Below are 25,100 nucleotides of genomic sequence, written 5' to 3' on the forward strand. Positions count from 1 at the left end.
TACAACAAACATCAAGTATAATATGATAGTCTCTTCAAAATTGAAAAGAGCATATTTTTTAACATGTGTAAGCTTTGACAATAATACTTCACATTATATAACACTGCACTAAGAAGTACTTATTTAAGTGATAGTTTTTAAATATAAACCATTTGTGAAATAAGAGGCAAGGCAGTTGTCATATAACCCTGAACATGGCCCAGATTATTACAGAGCAACAATATAGTGTATTCAATCAAACACAATAGGTTTTTGTACAAATGCAATTGGGAACACACTTATTTGAAAGTGTTTTCATACACGAAAATGAAGGAAAAAGAGTTTTGGTGAAATAAAATGTTTTCCTAAGGTACACAATTTAAGAGAGGAAGCCTCGATGTATCTACATTATCTGGTTTCACTTTGTATCAAACAGCCAGCAAATGGTAACCTATTTCTTCCCTTGTGCTAAGGCTTTGTTTTGACCTCTGTGCTGCAGTTCCTATTTAGGGAGAACTCGACCCACAGATATTAGAGCTTGTTCCACTAGCCCCAATTACATTAATCAAGGCCACCATTCATTGTTTATAGGGGGCTCGGGGGGGAGTGATTTGCCAAGATTCAGAGGATGTTGAGCCGAGATTGCGAACTGTGACAACTGAAGGAAGTTAAGGTCTGATAAAACCGGATTTCGGAGTAATATTGTGTTGACTCTCTGTCAAGATTGGAAGTGAAATTTGTTAATTTGCTGGACTGCCATGTTTGTGACTGCTGTTAGGCTAGGCTCATCTATTAAGGATGTGTACCAACGTGCTCTAAGGGTTGGGGTGGTGTGGTTGGAGTTGGGAATAGTTCACTTTATATTGATTGTTGATGCTCAAATGGTAAAACAGAGGCCTTTGTGCTCACGACTGATGTTACATGAAGCTTGACTGCAAGTATGGAATTTAAAAAAGGCAATATAGAGCAATTTAAAATAATCCTTGATTGAATATTATTAGGATGCCGAACCCATTCTGAGGAATATAGCTAGGGCATTATTTGAAAAATCTTAGACCCCCAACGTGTTAGTATTTAAACACTCATTTTGTGTGTGTTTGTGTGTGTGTGTTTATCTGAAATTAGTAAGCATACACAAGGATGAACCGTTCACAGCTAACCTCCTGATCACTGAACCCACCATCCAGTCACTCTCCCTCCTTCAAGCACCATGGACCTGAAGCAATTACATGTAGGTCTAGGGATATTGTGATGTGGCATATAAAGAAATTTTATTTATTTATTTATTTATTTAATGCCATTTATAAAGCGCGTGCAATTACCCTTAGGCGTCTCGGCGCTGAAATTGCATTAAAGTCTCACCCTCGACAGAAAACAACAGGCAGTGATTTATTGATTAAAAAGCCATGTCTTCAGTTTTTTTCTAAACTGAAGAAGAGTGGAGCTGGTCCTAATATCAATGGGTAGGGTATTCCAGAGTCTGGGGGCCGAGATTAAAAAACGGCGATCACCCCAGGAAACTGTGCGACTACGTTGGACCACTAGCTGGTTGGCAGATGTGGATCGAAGCTTTCTCACAGGATTGTACGGAGTCAGTTGCTTTTTAAGGAATCGAGGTCCTAAATCCTGAAGTGATTTAAAAACCATGCACAAAGATTTGAATTTGACCCTATTGTGAATGGACAGCCAGTGGTATTTTTTAAGCGTGTCCGAAATGGGGGCAAATCTGGGTTTTTTTGCGAGTACACGGGCAGCAGCATTTTGAACGGTCTGTAATTTTTTGATGACTCTGTTCTGGGCGTTAAGCAACAGACCGTTACAATAGTCTAATGAAGACAATACTAGCGAAAAAACTAGTGTTTTTGCTGCTGATTCAGGTAAGTATGGTATGATTTTCCTGACAATACGTAACTTGAAGTGAGCATTAGCAGCCACTTTATTCGCATGGGCCATAAAATTGAGTTGGTTGTCAAAGGTGACACCTAAGTTTCTCACTTTGACCGTAGGGGAAGGAGGTGTACCCATGGCTGCTGGCCACCAGGTTGCCGACCAGGGTGGGGAGAGCTTACCGAAGATAACCACCTCTGTTTTATCAGAGTTGAGCTTCAGGCAATTTCTTGCCATCCACTCACCAATTGCAGTCATCCCGTCTTGGAAACTCTCCGCCATCTTCTGTCCATCGTCTCTTATGGCCAAAACCAACTGAGTATCGTCGGCGTATGAGGTCAGGCCCATCCCGTAGGCTTTGATGACACTAGCAAGGTCCGACACATATATATTAAATAGTGTCGGACTCAGGGATGAGCCTTGTGGGACCCCACACGGCAACGACAGGTCGGCAGATTGAAAGGGGCCCAGGGTAACTGCCTGGGTTCTATTGGCCAGAAAAGAGGCCAGAAGATCTCTGGCAGCAAGCTGAATGCCCATCCTCTCGACACGGTCGACCAAGATCTTGTGGTCGACCGTGTCGAAAGCAGCAGACAAATCCAGGAGGACTAATACCGCAGTACCTCCTTGGTCACGGATGACTCTTATGTCGTCGGCTGCTTTAATGAGTGCGGTTTCCGTGCCATGATGTTTGCGGAAACCGAACTGTGTATCGTCCAGCAGATGATTGTTCTCTATATAGGCTGACAACTGCTGGTTCATGGCCTTTTCTATAACCTTCGCTAGGAAAGGGAGGCTTGCAATCGGGCGGTAATTTTTTAATTCGCTTTTGTCTAACCCCGGTTTTTTCAGCAGAGGTTTAATTAGTGTGTTCTTCAGCGCATCTGGGTAGGTTCCTGATGCCAGAATGGTGTTACAGAGTGTGGTTATAATAGGGATAACTATATCTGGTACTGTGGCAAGTACAGAGGTAGGGCAGGGATCCAAGGCTGATCCAGCTTTAATCGTGTTAACGATACTTTTAACTTGATCGGTAGTGAGGGCATCAAAGGATGTCATGGTAGTGCTAACCGGTGCCACTGCCGTGACCGAAGAAATAGTGTCACTGCTATGGACCTGGTCAGAATTGAAATCTTGATAAATATCATTAACTTTGGTAAAGAAAAAGTCTGACAAGGCATCGCATAGGGTTTGTGATGGGGGTGGATTAAGATCCGGGGCCTTACCCGCAAGGGTTTTTGCAATGAGATAAAGCTCTTTGCTAGAATTTTTGGCAGATTCTATATGGCGAGTGTAGTAATCCTTTTTTGCTGTTATTATCATTGATTTATAAGTAGCCAGGGTTTTCTTATAATTGACCTTGGTTTCAGTGTCGTAGGTTCTACGCCATTGTCGTTCTTTATTCCTCGTAAGTTGTTTTTGGTCTTTTAGTTGTTTCGTGTACCACTTAGCTTTAGGCCTATTTCTATTTTTAGAAATTGATTTGGTGGGTGCCAACTGAGTTGAAGCGTCACCCAACCATTTGTGAAATTGATTAGTGGCAGTCGTTGGGTCAGCGGATAATTCTGGGGTTGTGGTGTGGAGAAGCAGTCTTAAGTCATTGGGATTAATGTCTTTCCACGCTTTGAACGTGCCCTTTATAGCCGGAGACCTTATTTTACTCTGCGGCCCTTTGATGGTGAGTTCACTCATGATAACTGAATGGTCTGTCCAGGTCATTGGAAGAACAGAAGTGATAGACAGTCCTTCCACATTGGTGAAGATACCGTCCAGCGTATGGCCTGCCTGGTGAGTAGAGGTCGTTACCAACTGTCTGAGGCCCATCGTGTCAAGGTCTGATACGAGGGAGATGGTATCCCTATCACTGTGAAGCTCTAGATGAAAGTTGAAATCTCCCAATATCGTTGTGAATTCCTCTGCCACTATAGATTCGGTGATATTGGTAAGATTTGTGAGAAACGCGGATCTGGTACCAGGGGGTCTGTATATCAATATCCCCTTAAAATTATACGTGGGAGCCAGCTTAATATCAAAATGCATGGCTTCGCATGCATTAATAGGGATAAGTGAGCAACGCGTTTTGTACGAGTCTCTTGCTATGATGGCTATTCCACCTCCTTTACCTTTAGGCCTATCCTGCCGATAGGCACTAAAGCCAGGGGGAACTGCTATAACATAGTCAGGGGCAGATGCTTCATCGGACCAAGTCTCGGTGATGAAAAGGATGTCTAAGTTATGATCATTTATTAGGTCGGCTATGTCCTGACAGTGTTTACTGAGTGAGCGCGCATTAACAAGTGCCATGGAGATGAGTGTGTCTTCCTCCATAGCTCGTGTTTTAATATGCCGCGTAGGGTTAACCAGAATGGGTAAAGAGTTACAGTGTAAACACCGTATGCCTGATTAAAATCAGATGTTGTTATGCAAGATGTGAGTTGTTGTTGTGCAAGATCCACGCTTGTGTTTCCAATTTCTGTTTTGTGGGATTTATCATCAACTTGCATGTAGTGCTTATTCTGTTCGAGTCTTAGGAGGATTCCTTCGGTTATTAATATATATATCACGGTAACCGTGCTAAAATGCCTGTTTTGCCATCAGCATTCACTTGACTTTTCATTCTCAGTCAGCTCTTTACTTGGCTGTGAATGTGTGCTTGGGCCTAAACTGGATGCGTCTGTAGCAGCAAAATCGATAATTCTGAAGAACTGTATAAAGCACGCAGGTTATGTTAATGCTTTAATCCAGCCATTCTGGGTGGTAAATATTATCATAGCCACTTGAGGAAACTGAAGCTCCTAATATTCCCACACAAGTTTAGTTGTTCTAGGAATTTTTTTACTGTTAGCCATCATTCTTAGTGGAGAAAGCTGCAGAATTTGAGATAATGTGATTTTCTGAGTTGCACCAGCAATGCCTTTTGGATAGTTTGTAGAGTCAACCTTATATGATGGTGCAGAAGTTGACAAATTATGAGGAAACATACGCTAATCCTCCTGGGTGGGTTATGCACCCTGATTTCGTGTACCCTCCTTATATTTCCATCAGTGGTTGTAAATGCAGGTTAAAGATCTTCAGCACATACTATTCTTTGACCATCACTGAACCCCTTCTCTTCATCTTCCCTCAGATGCCAAAAAAGCAGGCGTTGCTATGAAATGACTGTGTTAAAAATGTGTCAACTTTCCCTGTCATCCTACAGACTTGAGGAATGCACCCTCTGCATATGTTAGTATAGCGGAAAATTGTTTAATTTTGACCTCAACATTTAATGCATTGCAGTTGATAGACACCAGTAAATGATCTCTTAATGGAGGTAACTTTAAATAGCAGCACTCTGTTCTGACTACTGCAATTGCACCAAAGTCTTGTTGCCATATGTTGTACTCCAAGTTACTCATACTGTTCGCAGTCTGGGTTTGTGCTGTCAAGTCAACTGTGAAGGCTATTATAGCACAGAACCGCAACACAAATGAGAAGACTCATGCTGGCCTTGCCTTAAAACCAGGGGAGGCCGGCACAGGTAAGCACAGTGGGGCGGGGAAGGGCACAGCAGGGTGGGTAGCCGACAGACAATGGAATAGGTATTATTTATTTATTTAATGGTACCTATTCTGTCGTCAGTCAACTCCCCCCTCCCCTCCAACCCCGCCTCACCACGCTTACCTTTGCCGGCCGCCGCTGCTTCAACCATGATAAACGATTGAAGCTGTTGTATCAGTGATCCATCATTCATTTGGAAAATTAATTGTGAACTTGTTACTGTATTGGTAACTGTATTACTGTAATGTACATAACTCCGACCACACTCTCCCTCTAAGGAACCCTAAGAAGGCGAAGTGCAAAACAGTTTCCCCCAAAAGACAGTGGATAAGACTGGTTGATCACAATGTGCAGACAAAGGCATGAGTAAAAGATAGGCTATCTTCATCACATGCTTCCTGTGTGTGACCATATAGAATGGTGGAGGAAGATCAAACCATAATGATCAGTAAATATTCTTGACCTATGCTGGTGTTCCCTGTAACAACCTATTTATTAATTTGAAAATGAGCACACAAAAGATAGACGGAGGCAATGGCCTTTCAGTCCATTCCTGTATGGCAGCGGTGTTAATATATCTGGGCTCTATCTGTTGATAGTTTGTGCAATTAGAGCGTCACTTATTAGACAATTGTTCTGCCCACATCTGAAACGGCCATCAGAGTTTTCGGCTAGTTGGTAGTCTGCAAATGGAGAGGACCTATTCCACGTCACACCTTCAGTCTGCACTGACTTGTAAGTGCCTCTCCTCAGAGTATGGGGTCTTTTCGTTTGTCACTTCCAGTTCGGTCACATAATGTCTTGGTGATCAGACCCAATTTGGTTTGCAAACTCCTGCTGACTCATTAATCACATCAAACAGACCTTGACTCATAAAGTGATTTACAAAAAGAGACTGAGGCAATGAGAAAACGCATCTATCACTATAGTGGGTTTAGAAGTAGAAAACAGTGGTACACGAATCTGGAAGACCAGTCACCTTAATCTTCCACGCAGGAGAAAACTCCGTAAATTCTATCAGCATAAATGACTCAGCACCCGCTACTTATCACAACTAATGCATAATTCAATTAAATACAGTTATATAGTTGAGCCACACTTGGGCAACATAATGCACAGACTGCATCTTGATTTTACTTTAAAAGTAGATTTCTTTATTCAAGCTTTCTCTTTTTGCTATTAAACAAAAACTTTCTTCTTTTAGTTTGAAGTAGCCAATGTGTTTCGTCCCCAACAGGGACCTCTTCAAGACTGAAATCTGGAGTTTAGTTTGTGTGCTGTAACGACCATGTGGGTCTCCCTTGTATCAAGGGTTAGTGCCTGAAAACTGGACATTGATAATATTATTCCACCAAGATGCTGGCTCTAAGGGTTCACCATTATTGGTCAATAAGACCTCTTAGGATCCTTATGTAATAAACCATGAACATTGACGAGAAAATGTGCACCAGAAGATTAGAGGCTCTGTGTCCTTCTTAGATTCCCTATATATGTGGATTAACTCATCCCGTGTAGGACGGGACCTATGATGGGCCTGGAACCAGTGAGTATTGTAGCTCACATGTGGCGTGTTGCGGCGATTCGTCACTCTGCGCTGTAGGCACACTGGTTAGTTGTTGCATTAGTTACTTCTGTTGAAAAAGGGGTCTCAAAAGATTGTCTCTGATTTTCATATTGCCAATGTCCTGACGGTGACCTCATTTTTACCAGTTTCATTAATGGGATTAGAGAGATTGCATTAGGGAGAAGAAGGGTCAGGATTGTGAAGGACATAAGTTATGCAGCTGTCCTGCAATCGCCAATCAGACTCTGTCATCTGCCCACACCATTTTAAATGCTTCAGTGTGTGGTACTAAAACTATGTTCGTTATTAGTAATACCTTGTCATATAGTCTTGTGACCAGAAAGCCAAACATGTTACAGAATATAAAGAACAAGCATTTGCAAGGCAATAGGTCTCGCATTTGCAAGAGTTTAAGCTATTGGCATTGTAAATGATAATGCCTTTTATTTATGTTTTAAAAACCAACACATAAATAAAAGGCATTGTCATTTACAATTTGAAAACTGTTCCAAATGTGAGACCTATGGCATGGCAAATGCTTGTTTGGTGTGTTATTAGGGGTGCCTCGCACCCACATAACCAAGAATATTCAACTCTGTTGATAGTACTGTACACGAAATTGGTAAAGGATTAGGTATAGGGATGAGACAGGTGGGAAGAGAGATAACTTTGTGGGACAATATGAGAAAGTTTCATGAATGTAAAAAAAAAAAATCTGCTGTTAGTGTCAAAACATTATCTGAATGAAAAAGAAAGTTTACATTTTTTAGAGATCAACTCAATTCCTTTTTATTCCGGCTCCTCTGACAAGACGAAAAATCGTGGTGGATGTAACAGGGGATCTATCTTCCCAACATCCTTTTGTTGTCAACGTATGTTAGCCAAACTATTAAGCCTGAGAAGGTCATTGGCTTTCATTAGGGCTCTAATCTCAACTACTCGCTACATATCTAAGTCGTTTTTCTTGACTTCTTTAGGAAAAACACACATTTGTATCCGTTGTTAAAGCCAAGTATCCATAGTATTCGCTTGTGTCCAGAGTGTACACTGCTGATGTGAAGACTGGAAATGGTTAGCATGTTCAGCACTTCTAGGAGTCTGGTTTGCTTCAAACACCACTGACATTAGCAGCATTCTGAGGAAATTGCTTGAAGCAGCATAAATACACATAGAGGCGCGGAATTCTATGCCACTGGGCTTATGTAATGGAGGATTTTTAGTATTAGAGCGCTCCACCAAACTGAGGCCAACCATAATCTGTAAAAACGCTTAAATATTCTTTGTGCTGTAAGGTGGTGCAGATAGTTCAGAGTCTGTGCTTTCAAACTCCATCTCCAAAGTTGAGACAATCCAATTCGTAGTAAGAATTCATTACCTTCTGAAAGGTACGTAATAGTAACATATTGGGGTAGAGATCGAGTCCACTTCTGCTCTACATTAACTCCTAGATGTCCTAAGTATCTTCCTTCAGGTAACACAACTCTAGCTAGTCCAAGATATTTGGTGCCTTCTGCTCAGCTCTTATTACAGTAAATGTGGTTTTATACCTAAACCATGTTTGCAAAATCATGACTTTAGCTCCTTTTTTACTAATGATTGATTGTGTTTCTATCTCTACAGTCATGGAGGGTTTCCTCTTAGAGTCGTAATAATTAACTTTGTGTGCATGCCTCGAGCACGTTTTCTTTAGCAAATAGATGAACATCACAATCAATGTCAGACAAAGTTAAAAGTCGTTTTGGGTCAACAAAAGCCAGACAGAAAGAACACCAATTGGAGAGCGTGTGTGGAAACACACGCTCTAAAACTTGCCTGAAATGTCGAAACCAGATACTTCTTAGTGGGCTCCATAATTTAGAAATGGGTTCCCCAAATCATTTATCAAAACAGCATAACAGGGGAATGGGCAATACATTCATAGGCTACCTCTTATATATATATTCATGATTTCTATTAATTCACTACTGCAACATTGAGAGAAAATCTTGGAAATGAATTGGTTGGGAATTGCTTTATAAGTACAATGGACCACGGAGAGAGCAGAGTTCGTAGATGTGTGAAAAATACGTTTGGAGCAAGGGGAAGAAATATTTAGATAATGTCGATTTGCATCTTTGACGTGCATAATGAATTTGTTGCATTTCCTTTCTTCTTAAATTGGACCGTGGATAGGGGGGCAGCCATACGTATATAGTGAGAAACTGTACCACCGGTAACATAGCCAATGTGCCAGCAACCTTGTATGACTATGCGCTGATGGTTTATATGCTTTATGTTATATGTTTTGGAAAACAATAAAAGACAATTGGAAATTTAAAAAAGACAAAATAAACATGGAGCATGATATAAATAGAGGGGTGTGGGGAAAACAGCAACATTTTACGCAAGGAGGAGGAGAGCATCACATACAAGGATAGAAAAAAAATATTCAGAAGCACAAAAACTGTTTTCCCAGTTGTGAAGTTGCAACATCGCTCCTAGTTCTAAATTAAAAGATAAAATAATGGGTAATTGCTACAGAGTGGCCTTGGTCTGTGACTCATGAGGCCACTTGGTTACCCCTAACTCCACCCACACATGGCAACAGGCTGTGCTCAGGGGCTTAAGAGGCCATTGCAGCGGATCAAAGTGCTGGGTTGAGTGGTTGAGCAATGCCTCAAGAAGCCACGGGTGGATGGCCGAGCCTGCACTCAACAACTACTGAACATGGCAAAGGCTGAACGGATCAACTTTAAAGGCAACAGGTTTTAATGAATGCTGGGCTGAAGGACGACACTTTACTCAGACCCCACAGTGCGCCCCCTAGCAGCAGGGGTTGATCACAATGCTCAATGTCCTCAACCCATAATTCACACAGTGCACGACCAAAGGTTGTGGACAGTGGCATATAATGCCACCAGAATTGATTACAGAACAGGTCCTTCAGCACAACAGTGCCCTCAACTCACAATGCACTAACTACAAACATGACAAAGGCCTTTCACTGCAGCAATGAAGCCATGGGGCTGAATGATCATAGTAGTACTCAGCATCCACTGTACACAGCTGAGGGACATGCACAGTTGCTAATGTGGTTACATCGGCTGGATGCAGAGCTAAGCTGAAGGCCAGGCATTGCGTTCAACGGGGAATCAGGGCAGGGCTAGGTGAAGTGTGGGTTGGACCACACAATCCAAGAATATGAACAGTACATTAATGATCTTAGAAGTAGGATATTATTTAAAAGAATAACTGAAAAACGTTGTTAAATGTTAGGTTATAGCACTCTTTGTTCATAAAATTCATGTGGGTTTTTTTTTGTTGCTAAAAGCCCAAAAACCAAATGAAAATAATGCACTTATGGTTATGATTTTCAGTCAAAAAATCGGTGAAATTTACCGGTAATGGTTAGCAATGCTGCCGTATCTACCCGTGATGCACTGCTCAGGACCACACATGGTTCCACAAATGACATCATCATTGACAACACTGGTAACATCACAGATGAGTCAACCACTGCTAAAATTAAATGATTTGCTCAGCTGAAGGCCTTGCACAGTTGGCTGTGTAGACATTGTAGCTGTTGCAGTACTTGGTGAGATGTAATTAAAAAAGCTCACATAACACCACATGACTAAGTCATAGTATATACAAAAGCATTAAACATTTGCGGATTCTTTCTAACTTTAATGATGCCAATGTTGAGGTGATATGTAATATCAATGACGATGTCATTTGTGAAGTCATCTGTGGCACATGTTAGGTCATGAGCAGTTCCCTGGGGGGCGAGCTATGGTTGTGTCTTAGACCATAAATAATCTTAGTTTATCTGTAGTGTATATGCAGAGTTCATATTGTTATATAGTTTTGATGTAGTACTTCATAGTAAAGTATGCTTTTAATACCATTGTTGATTGTGGGACACTACTATATTTCTCAAGGGGCATAGCCTCAAGTGGTCCCTAACGCCGCTTCCCCTCAACTTCAGTCAAAGAGATATTAACTGCTTCAGCGCTACCGCGTTTACCTGCTGTGCGCTGAAAAAGTAGTAAATGGCTTGTTTGTGACATGAGCGCAGGGCAGGTAACGCCCATGACGAGCTGGCTTTGTCATTAACGTCGAAGTGGTTAAGATGGCAAAGCAAAACTTAGATGCCTCTAAAATCTGTTTGTACACAACAAAAAATCCACCCATTACTTCACACATTTGGTCTTGTACAGAAGAATATGCAAGCACATTACACCAACTCTGTCTGCCCCTGTAACAATTTTGGAATGTATGTGGGATCCAGAGGAACAACACTGATCTGTGGGATCCGGTTCCACATTTGGTTCAGCAGACCCTCATGTGTAATACATGTATGTTTTATGTATTCATTTTAGGCCCAGGCTCTCCCCCTCTGCGATGTCTTCTCTTGCTCCCTTGGATTGGCCTAGACATGTGCTCAGTTAGCTGGTCTCATAGCTGTTTAAGTGATATAAATGGTGACGTGATAATTGTTGTCATGGGTGACGATGTGAATGTGAACATGAGTAGCGCATGCAAAGGGCAGGAGGTCATTTTGCATATCTGTCTTTTCTGAGAAACTGCAACGTTTTTTAGGTTTTGTGGTACAGACACTATGCCACAAACTGCATACAACTTAACTTTAATCAGTCTGTAATTAAGATGTTTGCTGGAAATTTCTACATAGCAATAGCAACTCTAGTTAGGATTAGAGTGTGTGGATCATAGGAAAATCGTGCATTAGCATGCTAAACACGATGTCAAGGTTTGACAAACCTGTAGGAAATTTTAAAGCAACTTACCACGTCATTGCAAAACTCATCATTTAAAATGTCATATATGTAGATATTGTGGTACAAACGCTAGGGAGATTCACAAAATCGGGAAAAGTATTAACCATTCTAACTCACTTTTAAATGTATGCTCTATACTACAACCATAACTGACAAACTTAACTTCATTCAAAGTAGTTCCTTTACTTGGTATGTGGTGAATTCATTTAATAGGTTTTGATACATTTAAAGAATAAAAAGATGACACATGGGCTTTAAGGCATTTGTTTTTGTTGCAGTGGTGCTTTCAGAACCCATGCTGTTGTATGAGATCTGGAGGGAATGAGAGCACACTCCAACCATAGCTTTCAGCAGAGAACTTTTACGCAATTATGGAGCAACAAAGACATGTTGCCCAATGAAATTATGGCAATCTTAAGCCATGGGATTCTGACGACTGTGCACACATTTCTGCTATCAAAGCAAACTGGTGGCATTACTCCCTCTCTCCCCTAATACATTAACTCAAATCCTCCTCTTTCTACACAAATCCTTCATTGACACCAGCACATGACTTACACGGCCATGGTGCTGGTCCTACTTCCAATTCTGTCTAATCGAGACCAAATCATATTAAGTCCATTTTAATTCAGTCCATTTACATGTTAACTAGTATTTGGAATTGGAAAGCTCTTGTCCAAGATGGCTGCATTCTAATCGGCAACGTCTGGCTAGTGCTTTACAGAGAACGCTTCCGTAACATGGAAGGGGTTGTTATTCTGCTAGATTGTTCTGGGTGAATAAAAAACAAAGGTGAAAGTGACATTATAGTTAGATGCTGAAATATTTTAAAAACACTGAAATTTACAAGCTGATTTACTAAGCTAATTGTAACTTACTCCAGCATACACTGCTTTTGACTTCACATATTACCTCATTCATGATATGTGAAATGACATCATTGATGACATCACAAATAGAATCATTAATGACATCACTTATAATATATTCATATACAGTATAGAGTTACTGTGTGTACACATATAGGTGCATAGAAAGCCCTGGAAGCACGAGTGGTTGTGCATGTGAAAAGTTATGTGGTGCACCATTTCAAATCAGTAAAGTTTGGGGTGCAAGTGTTAATCAAGGTATAGTTTAACTGCACCTAATGTAGGATACAGAGATATGCTTCAAAGTAGGTTGTGGTTTAAAGCCAAAGCCTCATGCAAAAAGTAAATGTGGAAAGTTTGTTGACCATATACAATAGATGTTGACAACAGATTATCCACTGGTAGATGCTTTGGAGTGTCCCCATGTTAAATATTTATGATATAGTGTTGTAGATACATTATATGTAACAAGGATGTTTATAATGTGTGGATGCTTATTTCCGGAACTTTGTTCAAGATTTTGAGGCATGGCTGATTGTTGGATACTTTTCTGTAAGGAAATGCTTCTTTTTGTATGGTCACCCCCAAGTTTTTCATCTGATGCTGTTGGTTTTGTGACTCTGAGAGTGCACTGGTGCCTGCTAACCAGATTTCAGTGCTAGTATCCTGACCCTAATGTGTATGTCGAATTGTCTGTACCCAAATGGAAGTGGCTACCTTCCATGTTTTTCCCTAGAATATGGTACCATGGTACATAGGTCACGTAATTTAAAGGAGTACACCAGGACTTGTAGCATGGACTGTGCCACCCTGGAGGTCCTCCAAGTAAAACAAGTCTCCCAGTCCGTCACTGCAGACTGGTATAGTAGTCGTGCACTGCTAGCATGACTTTGTCATTGAAAGCAATGACAAATCCACCACTTACCCTGCAGATGTGTGTAAGTGACCCCTCTGGCAGGCCTACCGAGCCCTAAAGGCAGGGTGCAACATATGGCATGGCAGTACGTGCACTTTGCATGTCCTGACAGTAAAACAAGCAAAACTGTTGTTTTTCCTGTGGAAAGACTTGGTTGCCCAATTGGCAAATACTGTGTTGCACACTGACCCTTCAGCTGTGATAACTCCTGAACGATGTGACTAAAGTAAGCACTCCAAAGTATCAAACAATTCTTTATATTAAGCCTGGCTTAAATCTTGAGTTGAAATTAATGTAACTTGTTGCAGTATGCAGCTTTAGCAAAGCTGCCACTTTGTTGCCTTTAAAACTCCTGTGCCTTCCCGGGCACACATGGTGCCTGTTCGACGGAACAGCTTTCTGACCTCCTGGAGAGATGTGCCAATGGCTCTTATGAAGGAGAACAATAAGGGATTGAAGGCCAGGGAAGTGTCACCGTCCTCCTGCAGGATGCCACTTGGGTGTTAACTGCAAAAGGCATGATTTAAAGGTGAAGCTGCCTTTGTAGGGCAGATGAGTAACCATTGTTGAGGTAGACAAACTGGCAGTCGAAGCAGAGAAGGTAAACCTGTTTCCCGAGGGGCATGTAAACCTGAGGTATCCACACACTGATGGTGGGCTAGTGAGGTCTGAACAGCTAGAGGGGGTCTCTCCATTTTGGGAGTGGGCAGAATGGTGCATCCTGTCGTAGCCAGATGCCATACTCCACAGGAAGTGGTCACCAAGTAGGAAGAAACCTGGCAACCCATTATCTATCAACCGCACAAAGCCCTGAAAGCACTTTCCGAGGATAAAGATGGCCCCCTGGCAGCCAGACCTCAGATCTCGTCTGACTTGGAATAGGTACCGCAGGAGGACTGCCCTGCTGCACTGAGGGCCTAGCAAAGAGAGGCTGCACCGATGAGAACTGTACTTGTTGGCTAGTGATGAGAGGGGCTGTGCTTGCCATGTCCTGCTCAAGGAGAAGTTTTCTCCAGAGCCCAGTCAAGCCAAGAGAACTCCAAGGGTCAGCTGACTGGCCTCCGGTTTGAAGCAGAGGGACTAAACAGCTGACGAAGCCTGCTGGGGCAAGTTGGTAGCCCAAAGTCTTCAAGCCGCTACCACTGTCGCTGTGCAGCACCGAGGACCTAGACCCGACACACACAGTTGCACGTGAGTTCACTGAGCCCATAATTGCTGTCAGAGAGTTGCTGGGACCCTCAGAAGGTGAGGTATCCACCCAGGAAGGATTAGCCCGTGACCACAACAATGGACGACTGGTCCAGTGGCAACTGAACTTTGGCCTGACTGTAGAGGACTTTGTGAGACGTTGACCATTCAGCCAGGACCCCCTCCCCATCTTCGTGGACCGAGAAATCCCTGCAGAAAGACCACCAACGTCTGCATTGCATCCATAGCGTCCTTGGAGTGTCATCAGCATCCTTCTTGCCTTGCATTAGGACCACTCCAAAGGGATCCATTGCTTCGCAGATAAAGTGCCTGGAACTGCTCAAGGAGCTTCTTCTGTGAATGTAACTGGTCTTAAGGACCTTTGCTAGTTCCCCTGACTTACTCCCTGCCAGAGTTGGTTGCCCCACGTACTTCTAAGCGACCGCATTGTAACTTACCTACATTTCTGTGAACAAGTGTCTAATTGTCCAATTAGTTAACTTTGGCAATGTTGCCCGTAGTTGAGTGAAATTGCTTTGATTTGCTGTTTTTACTATGGGAGAAGGTGTCTTTTCCGGAGACAATTTAGAAAATACGGGGACCCCTACTAACGATGTATTCACTACCGGTAGGGACTAACAACAAATATTTTGAAAAGAACAGTTATTATTACAAAGATTGGCCATCGATTGTCTCCATTTCCCCCTTTTTTTGATTGTCTATTTTGTCCTGTTGCAAATGACGGACTCCTGAAGAAGGCAATAGCCGAAACGCGCTTTGAGTTTTCATCCACCGCTTTGCTAACTTCAACAGCCTACAAATACAACTAAGTCATTTGGGTTCTTTTCCTTCCTGTTTCTGTTATATAATTTTGTGCTGTAAAATTATATGTTCTTTATTGATTTAGTCATTGAATTGTAATTCTAACCGGACAACTTTACCAAAAAAACGAAGAGATAAAAAATAAAAAATGTTTTAAAAAAGTATCTTGATATATAAATCATGTTTGATCTCGTTTAATCATGTTCATATATCACTACGAATGTTAATTTAGTTGAAACCCCTAGGTTTTTTGGCACTTGGTCTACTACTGTTCTTTTCAAAATATTTTCCGGAGACAATGCCTACCTGTCAACCTTTCGACTTAAAGTTGTAGGTTAGGTGAAGCCTTTAAGAAGGTCACATTAAGGTGAATAGTGTAAGAACTATTTTTTGAAGGATGTTCAGGGTTCAAAAAGAGGGCGACCACAGGCCTATAGAGGCATCTTGTTTGTTAGGTGGATGAATATCAGTAAAATGAGGGTGACTTGACAGATATGGTATGTGTCCAGCATGTTGTCAAATGTTACGTCCATTATCACATGGTTGATGATAGAAAATTGGCCATAGGTGTAGACTGTTGAATTACTTCAACTGCACAAACCTTATTAGTCACTTTCACAATGACTGGATGATATCATAAGTGATTTCATCAGTTATGTAATTTGACATGTCATCAGTGATGCAATTTAACATGTCCTGAGCGATGCAATATGTGAGGACTTAAGCAGGGCAAGGCCGGACGCAACATATACTTAGCTCAATAAAGTATAACTTGCGAATTGCAGCATTTTTGTTGTTGTTTTTATCCATTATATTTAATCTTATTTCAACACTTAACTCTACCGTCACTTTAACCTTTTATTTGTTAATTTCTTTTAAGTTAAGACATTATTACCATAGTGAACTATAACATAACTTTAAACTACGATTGTTTTCATTGAATTTGTGTAGTTTTTTTGATAATTTTCAACCTTGAACATAGGTCCAACGATCTTGGGCTCCCTGCAGTCAACTCCACCACTGAGCACAGTCTTTGGTCATATGCAGTGGGAGGTTGCATCCAATCTGCCCCATCACTCCACGTGCAGCCAGCCACACAGAGTGAATGGTTGGCTTAAAGGCCTGGCCTCCAACCACATCCTGCGCTCAACCACTCTTCCTGCCACCATCCCCTGCTGCAGACAGGCTACGGCAACTTGTGGGGTGGGTCACCATAAGGTCTGGCCTTTTGCTGTGCGCAGCAGGGGTATGCGCAAGCCTGTCCACTCCCTAGTCCCTGTGCCCAACCACCTATACTAGACAAACCCCCTCTGCACACAGCATTACGTAGTGTAAAATGTAAAAAAAAATTGAAATCCAATATTTGTAAAGCGCACAGCTACCCGGACGCATCTCGGCGCTGACGGCCGTCTGGAAGATTAAGCGAGCTATTGCCCAGATCCACATGGTGCTGGGCTGACCTGCAACCGGTGCCGGGGATCGAACTGTGAGCTCCGGTGTCAGTCGTCCTGGCCGCAGCGCCACACTTGTGCAGGTGAAAGCTGGCCCTACCCTACCCCCAGCCCACTGCAGGCAGCCAACTGCCCTTCGCACAGCCTACAGTTTGCCAATGGCAGTTGACTGCAGGTTAGTGTCTATAAGCCAGACCTTTCTATTTGTTCTCTTTTTTGGTTCCACTGTATCAGAGAGGATTCTACGCTGGTTACTGCTGTACCAGCACCCTTAAATTAATTGACAAATGGCCCTGGGGGAACATGTCTGCCCACCTTGTCTCTTACGAGCTTTTCCATTAAAAAAAATAATACCTTTGCAGGACTCGGGGACTCCTGTAATGATGGTAACAATATTTGAATTTTAACTTCCAGCCAGCCAGTCATATCACTCGCTGTTGTGCTGCTAACAACGCAGTAAATAAAATGGCGGACGAAAGAAAAAGCTTACAAATTTTCCAATAGGAATTAAAATGGGAAATTGATCCCCCTCGTTTTCTTGGTCTTCACTTGCAGATCATTGTGAACCTTTACGTAAAGGAGCCAATGTGGATGAACTTTGTTTTTTTTTCATTGGAAAGCTTTGTACAGACACATCAATCAGTGCCAAAGTTATTAGCCAAACAAAAAACACTCTTCCTAATGAAACTCTCATCAAACTATACACAGTGGCGACTGCAACTGTGTAAAATAAACATATATCTATACATACCCATATTAATTTCCTTATTACTTGTGACGTCTTCATCCACTTATAAAAATGAAATAACATTGCTACTCAACTGTAAGAAGTGATAACAGTGGAGTTGTGACATCACAGAACTTGCTGCTAGAGCCAGCAACCAAGTTAAAAGGCAGGTCATGGAGCATTGTTAAAGCTACAGTTTATACAAGGCATTTAAAGAGAAAACTGGATTGTCATTCTTTTTAGCTGGTTTTTCTCAAAGTACCGCTGATGAGCAAAAAGATTATATTTGCAGGTTTATTTTTTATATACTATAGGAAAAATAGAATATCTCTGCATTTATCCACACATTGATAGCCCCCCATCATTCTTTTAATCAGACTAACATTAAACTGTTTCCAATAAATTTCTGCAACAGTTTACAAACTGCTTGTTGATGTGTTAATCTCACACTAGATTCTGCTTTTATTCATCATGTCTGCAACTGTTTCACAAGAAATCTGAAAATACCAATGATTTAATGAGTTTGAGGGAAGGAGATCGGTGACCATGTATTATGAAGGATAAAATACCATCTGTTGTACATTTTAAGGATATTGCAAGCCACCTCGGACTTCCATGACCTTATAAAGGAACTTGAACTACAGTCTTATTCCTCCGTATGGTCACTGAACTTCTTGGTGACTAGCAGGAGGTACAGCAGGGGGTATTTTATCTCATGTATAAAGGATACATTTCAGGTAACTGTATAATATAGTCCGATATTGCCACTGATGAGTACTGGTGAAATCATAACCCACCCACAAGGAAAAATGCAAGGTGGTTTGTAAATTTCACCAGAACTCCAAAATGGCAATGTTACACCTGGTGGCAGTGATGCATTTTTTATTACATCTTTGTTTTGGGGTAGTTAACTTCTTCAAAGTGCAGCTAGCAATATGCATCGATTGTGTTACCTAACTTCAATAAATTGTTGTAAAACAATGGCGAGTGATGAGGGTCAGTACATTTAGGAAATGTTGTGGCAGCAATGTTTACTGCATAATTATGGGTTTACCATATGTGTTACTTAGGTTGCAAATTTCAACAAAAAAATGTTGTTTCTAGCTTATATGGGTGAAACTAATGCTGGCAGAGAATGTGCCACATAATTAACATTTTTGTCTCAAAAGTTAGATAACCTTGCTGAATAATTTGGTCCTCCATGCCACATAATAGAAGTATACTAGACAATGTTAAAGCTCCACGGAATAGTTAAGGAACTATATTCATGGTTGCACTGAAAATCAAGTGTACCTGAGTGACTTTCCTGCCTGTAGTGACTGTAGTGTTTTGTTACCAATGCACCGGTGCCCACGTTGCAAACTGACAAACGTCTGGAACAGGTACCTCTAGCTCCAAAGCTGTTGTAGCAGCAGTGTAGTGAAGATGCAGCATTTCTGTTTTAGAATGAACCAGCAGGCTTTAAGGGGGTTTCTTCTTGGCAAGTGGACAGATTTTGGTGCAGACACTGTCCACCTTGACATGGCCCTCTTCGGTACCATATTGCATTTCTTTGCCCCAGAAAACCCCTCATATAGCTCACTGACAGGCGAGCAATGAAGGAAGTCACAACCTTGGATAGGAACGTTGCCAGGGTCCTTGGTACCAATTTGTCTGGCATGAAGGTAATGCAGGGCGGTTGCACCAAAAGCACCCAAAGTTCATTCATGCAGATGTAATTTCAATGATAAAGATGTTTTTCACTATTAAGAAACCTAGGTACAGCCATGCGTAGGCTCAAAGGGAGTGCCTATGAGGGATGTCTTTGAGGCATAGCAAATGGTTTGGGGGGAAAACAAGTGAGCCAAGCATTTTATAAAATGCTGCACAACTAATGACTTACACAAAGACAGTCAATCAGTTAAACAAAAACATTTTGAAAGAGCCAACAATTAACCTTTTATTGCAAGGCATTGCTGGGCTAATGAAAGAACAAACCAAAGAACACCAGAAATATTGGCTTGTAAGGAGTTGTTGTTACGAGATCCACACTAAGCAACACATTTGTCCGAGCACCCAGCGTACACAGGACAGCGTATAGGGTGTCTAGCTGCATGGATAACATCAACCAGCTCGGTCAGCTAGTCTAATGGACTTCGCCACAAATGGAGGTGTACATTTTGGAGACTCAGATGCAGCCCCCAGCCCTTCTGCTGAGACAGTGGAAGCCTTATTGGAGGACAAATACTCAGACTCCAGAGTTCTGATACCATAATTTCCTGGTCCAGTCCTGGGTAATAAGGATGACTTGGGCATTGTCCTTTTTTTAATCTATTTAAATCATTTTATTGATTCAAACAACATAAATCAAGCACTGTAAATGATAAGTTTTTCCACACCATAGTATGATTAATACCTCTTCCAACCCCGACTCTCCCACCCCCAGTTTATTCTCCAACGGCGTTTGGCAAGACCCCGGTAGTCTGTTGTCCACATACAGCCACTGTGTCGGGCGCATTGCCGATATGACTTCTGTACTCATTCCGTCATCCCCAAATCTTACCCCAATTCTGGGGCAAGCCCGACCCTCCTAGAGAACCCTTTCAGCTAGTATGCACCGGTCTATATTGTGATTCCATCTATCTTCTGCTCCCCTTGCCCTGGCAATGTTATGTTTTGCGATAGCCAACCCTAGGGTCAACCATATGCGGGCCATTTGGAGAAGGTCTGTTCAATTCCAAACATTCAAAAGGCACCATTTTGCTGTTGCGGCCAGGGGAGTTCCAGAGATCCCACTCATAGACTCAATCATCAACTCCCAGAAGCCCTGTATCTTTGGGCACTCACAAATCGTGTGATAAAATTTTGCTATGTTGTCACAGCCTCTTCTACAACTTGTCTGTTGTCCTAGCCGACCTTTAATTGTACTAGGTGAAAGTTGATCGTATGGTCACCTCTCTAGGGGAGGCCAAAGCTTCTTGCCATTCAACATCTTCGAAGTCCCCCAGGTCCTGGGTCCACTGCGCACGCAGGCTCACCATGGCGGCAGGCACATTGTGAATTCGTTTGGGTCTGCTCTGTCAGAAAGTGCTTTGGAGGAATACACCTTAGATGGTGAGCATGTCTGCAAATTAATCGGGGGTGCTGGTAGTGATGGCTTTCTAGTTGATGCAGCTAGTCTTTAAGATGATGAAGGTTTGCAAAGGAAGCCATTGCAGATCCATCAGGATGAGAGTGAAATGGTCCTATTTCTTCCGCTCTACCATGCCACAGTGGTTCTGGAGAGCAACCGCTGGAAAAAGCTTAATCTTGCCATAGACAAATGAATTTTACGTCCAGTTATTATTACTGTTGACTTCTGGTTCTCTTCAGTCTTCAGAAACAGTTTGCGTTTTGGACGATAGCAAAGACATCCTAGTGATGTGTGCATTTTATAATGGAAGGGTGTTCTGTTTTCTTTGACTTTTCGAGTTACTAGATTGATTCCACCTTACACCTCATGCCTTCCACCACCTTATACTTCATGTCTCTTTTTCTCACTCTTTCTTAACCTCTTTTGTTCGTTTGTTGCTGTTTCACTGTCATTTTTCTTTCTCTTTCTTGCTGTCGGTTAAGATTTGATCGTGAAAATAAATCTTGGTCCCCAAAACGATTGCCGGTGTTTTTCACTTTTTGTGTGTGTTTGCGAGAGAGAGACAAACTATAAACAGCTGCCTGAAAGTCTCAAATCATCCATTTAGAAATGGTCGTAACACAATTCACTTTCCTTTTAGCCAAGCTTTTTATCAAACAGATCTATAATTCATGAGTTCGGCAAACAGAGACACAAACTTGGTTTAATTAGTTAATTTACTCGTTGTTATTTAACCAATTGCACAGGCTTTTTTTAGTCGTGAATCTAGTTGGAGAAATAGAAATATTGAAATTGCGTGATGTATACAAATGGTTATGGAATTAAAACTGCCTCGTAGGGAAAAATTGAAAGATTGTATTGTTACTTGATGTTATTTGACAGCTTTTCTTCATTCTTTCCAGTGTGAAAACGCTACTACTGAACAAATGCAGATGATAAAATAAAAAAATTTATTTTTGCCTAATGTTAAAACTTGGACCCATAGCAGTTACCTTTTCCTGCTCACTTAGACAGCATTGTTTACTTTCCTACTGATAACTAATCCGTGACTCCACTTTGTTCGCAGTTTGTTTGGATTGCATAAGAAGGTCATTAACATGGTACACAACCTGCTGTCCAGCCATGACTCGGATCCCAGGTACTCTGACCCGGAGGTCAAGGCCCGCGTGGCCCTGCTGTATCTTCCCCTGATTGGCATTGTCATGGAGACGTTTCCCCAGCTCTACGATTTCACAGGTATTTGATTCCCCTTAAAGTTAACTGACATAAACTGATTTTCACATTTAAGTCATGTTACAAAGAGATTAAACAAGATGAGAACCATGCATTATCATCCCTGCAGGGGGTCTATGTATGTTTATCAAGGGTTTGTGCCTGACTGTCTCACTAACGAGGCTGAAATTCATTTAGGGCCGTAATTTCTATAGTTTTGACCCTCAGTCCAGGTAAAGTATTACTAAACGAGACTGCAACGGTGTCTCCGCATTGACTGTTCCGCACATTCACATGAAACCTGTTAGAGAAGAACATATTTCATTGGCATTATATGTTAAATAATTGTGCACGTTTACATTTCTGACCAGTATTGAGCTCGAGCTGTCCATATAGAACGTTTTTAGTAATACGAGCTGTTTTTATTTGTGAAAATTGCTACATTTTGTAACTATTGTGGTGCACAATCGACTCCTTTCGGTTGATCAGAGTCCATTTGTTGGTGATTATGTCAAGCGTGGATGTTTCAAGTGGTCTAATTTGGGCATAGTACGACCATTTATTAGTGAAAAAAATGTATATTGGTGTAGTACTCGGGTGCAGCTGTGTGTGTGTCCCTGAAGCTGTCTCAGCCGGATGGATGAAGGATGGATGGATTGATGTGTGAAAGTGTGGGTGGATGAATGATGAATGGATGGATGGATGGATGGATGTGATGAGGTCTAACAGGTGCATTTATGGTTGTCGATAGTTGTAGATGATGAGGAGTACCAGTTTCTAGAAACTTTTGTCGGAAGGGGGTCCTTATGCCTAAAAAGGTTTTACAAGGGGGTCTCGGCATCAAAAAGTTTGAAGACCTCTGGTGTAGGATCAGACCATCGAAGTAGCTGACCATCCCTCTGCACAAGTATAATCGAAAGAAGTAGTTGCCTCCTATTCAGCTTTATCTCCACCGTGCACATATCAATGTAGGCCACCTTCCTGTCTGTGCTTTATGCACTCGCCTGCTCTGCCTACTAGTCATCACGTCATGCTTCAGCTTCGTCCAGCACCCTAGTGGAAAACTATTATACTGTTCTAATGACGTTGTATTGCCACCAAATGACATCACACACGCTCCTGGCTCAATATATTCTCCCACAATTCGCTAGGCTTCAGACTTTCCTACATGTTTCACATGCAGTAATCTTAAGTATCTATTTCTAAGAGCCCAGGTTACAGCCTAGCATCATTGCCTGGATATTCATTGCTTCCCAGAAAGCTGCCTCACCAGTTAATGGCAACATAGTTACGCTAGGCTTCAGTGTCATTCACAAGAACAGGTCAGGTGGCCGAGGTGGTAGCTTGATATTCTGCCACATTTATCAGTCACTTGCTCTGCTCTCTCTCTAAATGATCAGTGCTGCAGTACTCTCTTTCCAGGTCCTTTACTTTGCATTTGCTAATCATTCAGAGCTAACTGACTCCGTATCTAGCATCAGTAGGGCTATTGCACATGTAGCAGCTCACCTTATAATCTCCTACTTAAACACAATATTTCAGGCATTTTTTGCATTTGGGTTGCCTGGGTCACCCTATCCAACGGTAACATTTTCATGCTCAATGTGGAAGCCCTGGTGGTAACACAGTATTTCTGTGGTTGCACTCGTACAGCAGACCACAGACTTTACTTGCTACACATCAACAGCGTACCTTTTGTTAGCTGATAACATTTCCATCTTTCCTTTTCAGATCATTATGATATCCATTTATCAATTTAGCCGTATATATCCCCATGATTACTCACTCTCAGCAACAGTTTGATTTATTGAGAAGGCATGAAACAAAGTCTCCACCCACACCATGCATTTTTTCCTGTCTGTCTTAAGACTCCCTTGTCATTTGTAAACCTAGCCTTCCATCTGCCATTACACTTCCCACTCCACTCCAGCCATTCTGAGAATATTTTTAAGCACTTTCAGTGCCCACTCTGGTAACAAATTGTCAGCTACACTTCTCCAACCCAATCTCAGGATCTAAATTAAAAAAACCTTGCCCCCAGATGAAGTCCTGGAGCACGCTGTGATAAATGTGTGACAACTCTGCTACACACACAGAACCATATATTATACTACGGAATGTCTCTCACCAGTGAAGTTGGCAACAAAGGATAAAGCACCTGCATTTGATGTTGCACATGCATGTGTTCCTTAGTCTTTCAGAGGCAAGTTGAATTGTGACATACTGTCTGAACTTTGGAATATACATTGGTGGCCTCACACCTATGTGGACTTCACCTGTATCAGACAGAGGAAGGATTAGACTAGGGAAAGAACACCAGATTCCTATTCTTCTAGAGAGAGGTTGTAGGATTGAACAGAAGCCTGCTGTGGTGTTTGAAGAGGAGGCAGTAGACTGCCAATGTGTCTACAGAACAAGTCCAGAATCAATAGCAAGAACCTGAGTGTTCTCCTCCAATGAGCTTGGTTTGGTGACAAGCTACCTCCTTGTGTAAGGAGCCCATGCTAACACGGGGTATCCCTATCCATCTCGACCAAGATGAATTATGAAGCTGTGGAAGAGACTTCATTGGCCTCTTTCACATCCTCTTTAAAAAAAGACACTCTTTGGGCCATCACACCTTTTCTGGCCCAAGACTATTGAAGGTAGAAATCAAGAAGCGTTCAGGCCAAAGCACAATATTTCTTCCAGCTTTCCAGACTCCCTGCTTTTTTCCTGTGCCTGAAAAGCACAGAAAGGCCACACTGTGCTCTCCTGACTGAAAGTGCCCCGAGTACTGCAATCAATAAGGCTTTAATTAACATTCTCTGATGGATCCTTCTTCCTGAACATTTCTCACCTTTTGAATATCCCAGGCACCAGCCTTGATCCGGAAACTTCTGGTATACTTCTATGGCACCAGTAAGCGACGCAAGTGGAGTCACTGTGACATCAATTATTAAACACACACTGAGGGTAAAGGCTATAACAATCCGTACCCGACAATGTAATATCTCAGTGATCAGTGACAGGGCAAAGAACCAAGGCGCACTTCCCTCTATATTCCTTAATAAGG

The 25,100-nt window shown here is 41.9% G+C and overlaps 1 protein-coding gene across 14 annotated transcripts in view; it reads left to right on the forward strand.

Moving 5' to 3' along the window:
- DOCK7 (dedicator of cytokinesis 7) overlaps positions 1 to 25,100 on the forward strand; it is an 870,736-nt gene that overhangs the window by 591,592 nt on the left and 254,044 nt on the right. For all 14 annotated transcript variants that reach the window (XR_013603568.1, XR_013603571.1, XM_078669468.1 and 11 more), the window contains one exon: positions 21,900 to 22,069. Coding sequence is in view for 12 of the 14 variants with exons in the window: in XM_078669468.1 (XP_078525594.1) it covers positions 21,900 to 22,069 (170 nt within the window). In the remaining 2 variants the exon portion in view is untranslated. The remainder of the gene's footprint in view (positions 1 to 21,899; positions 22,070 to 25,100) is intronic.

The sequence above is a fragment of the Lissotriton helveticus genome, chromosome 1_2 (genome assembly GCF_964261635.1).
Source record: "Lissotriton helveticus chromosome 1_2, aLisHel1.1, whole genome shotgun sequence".
Lineage (NCBI taxonomy): Eukaryota > Metazoa > Chordata > Amphibia > Caudata > Salamandridae > Lissotriton > Lissotriton helveticus.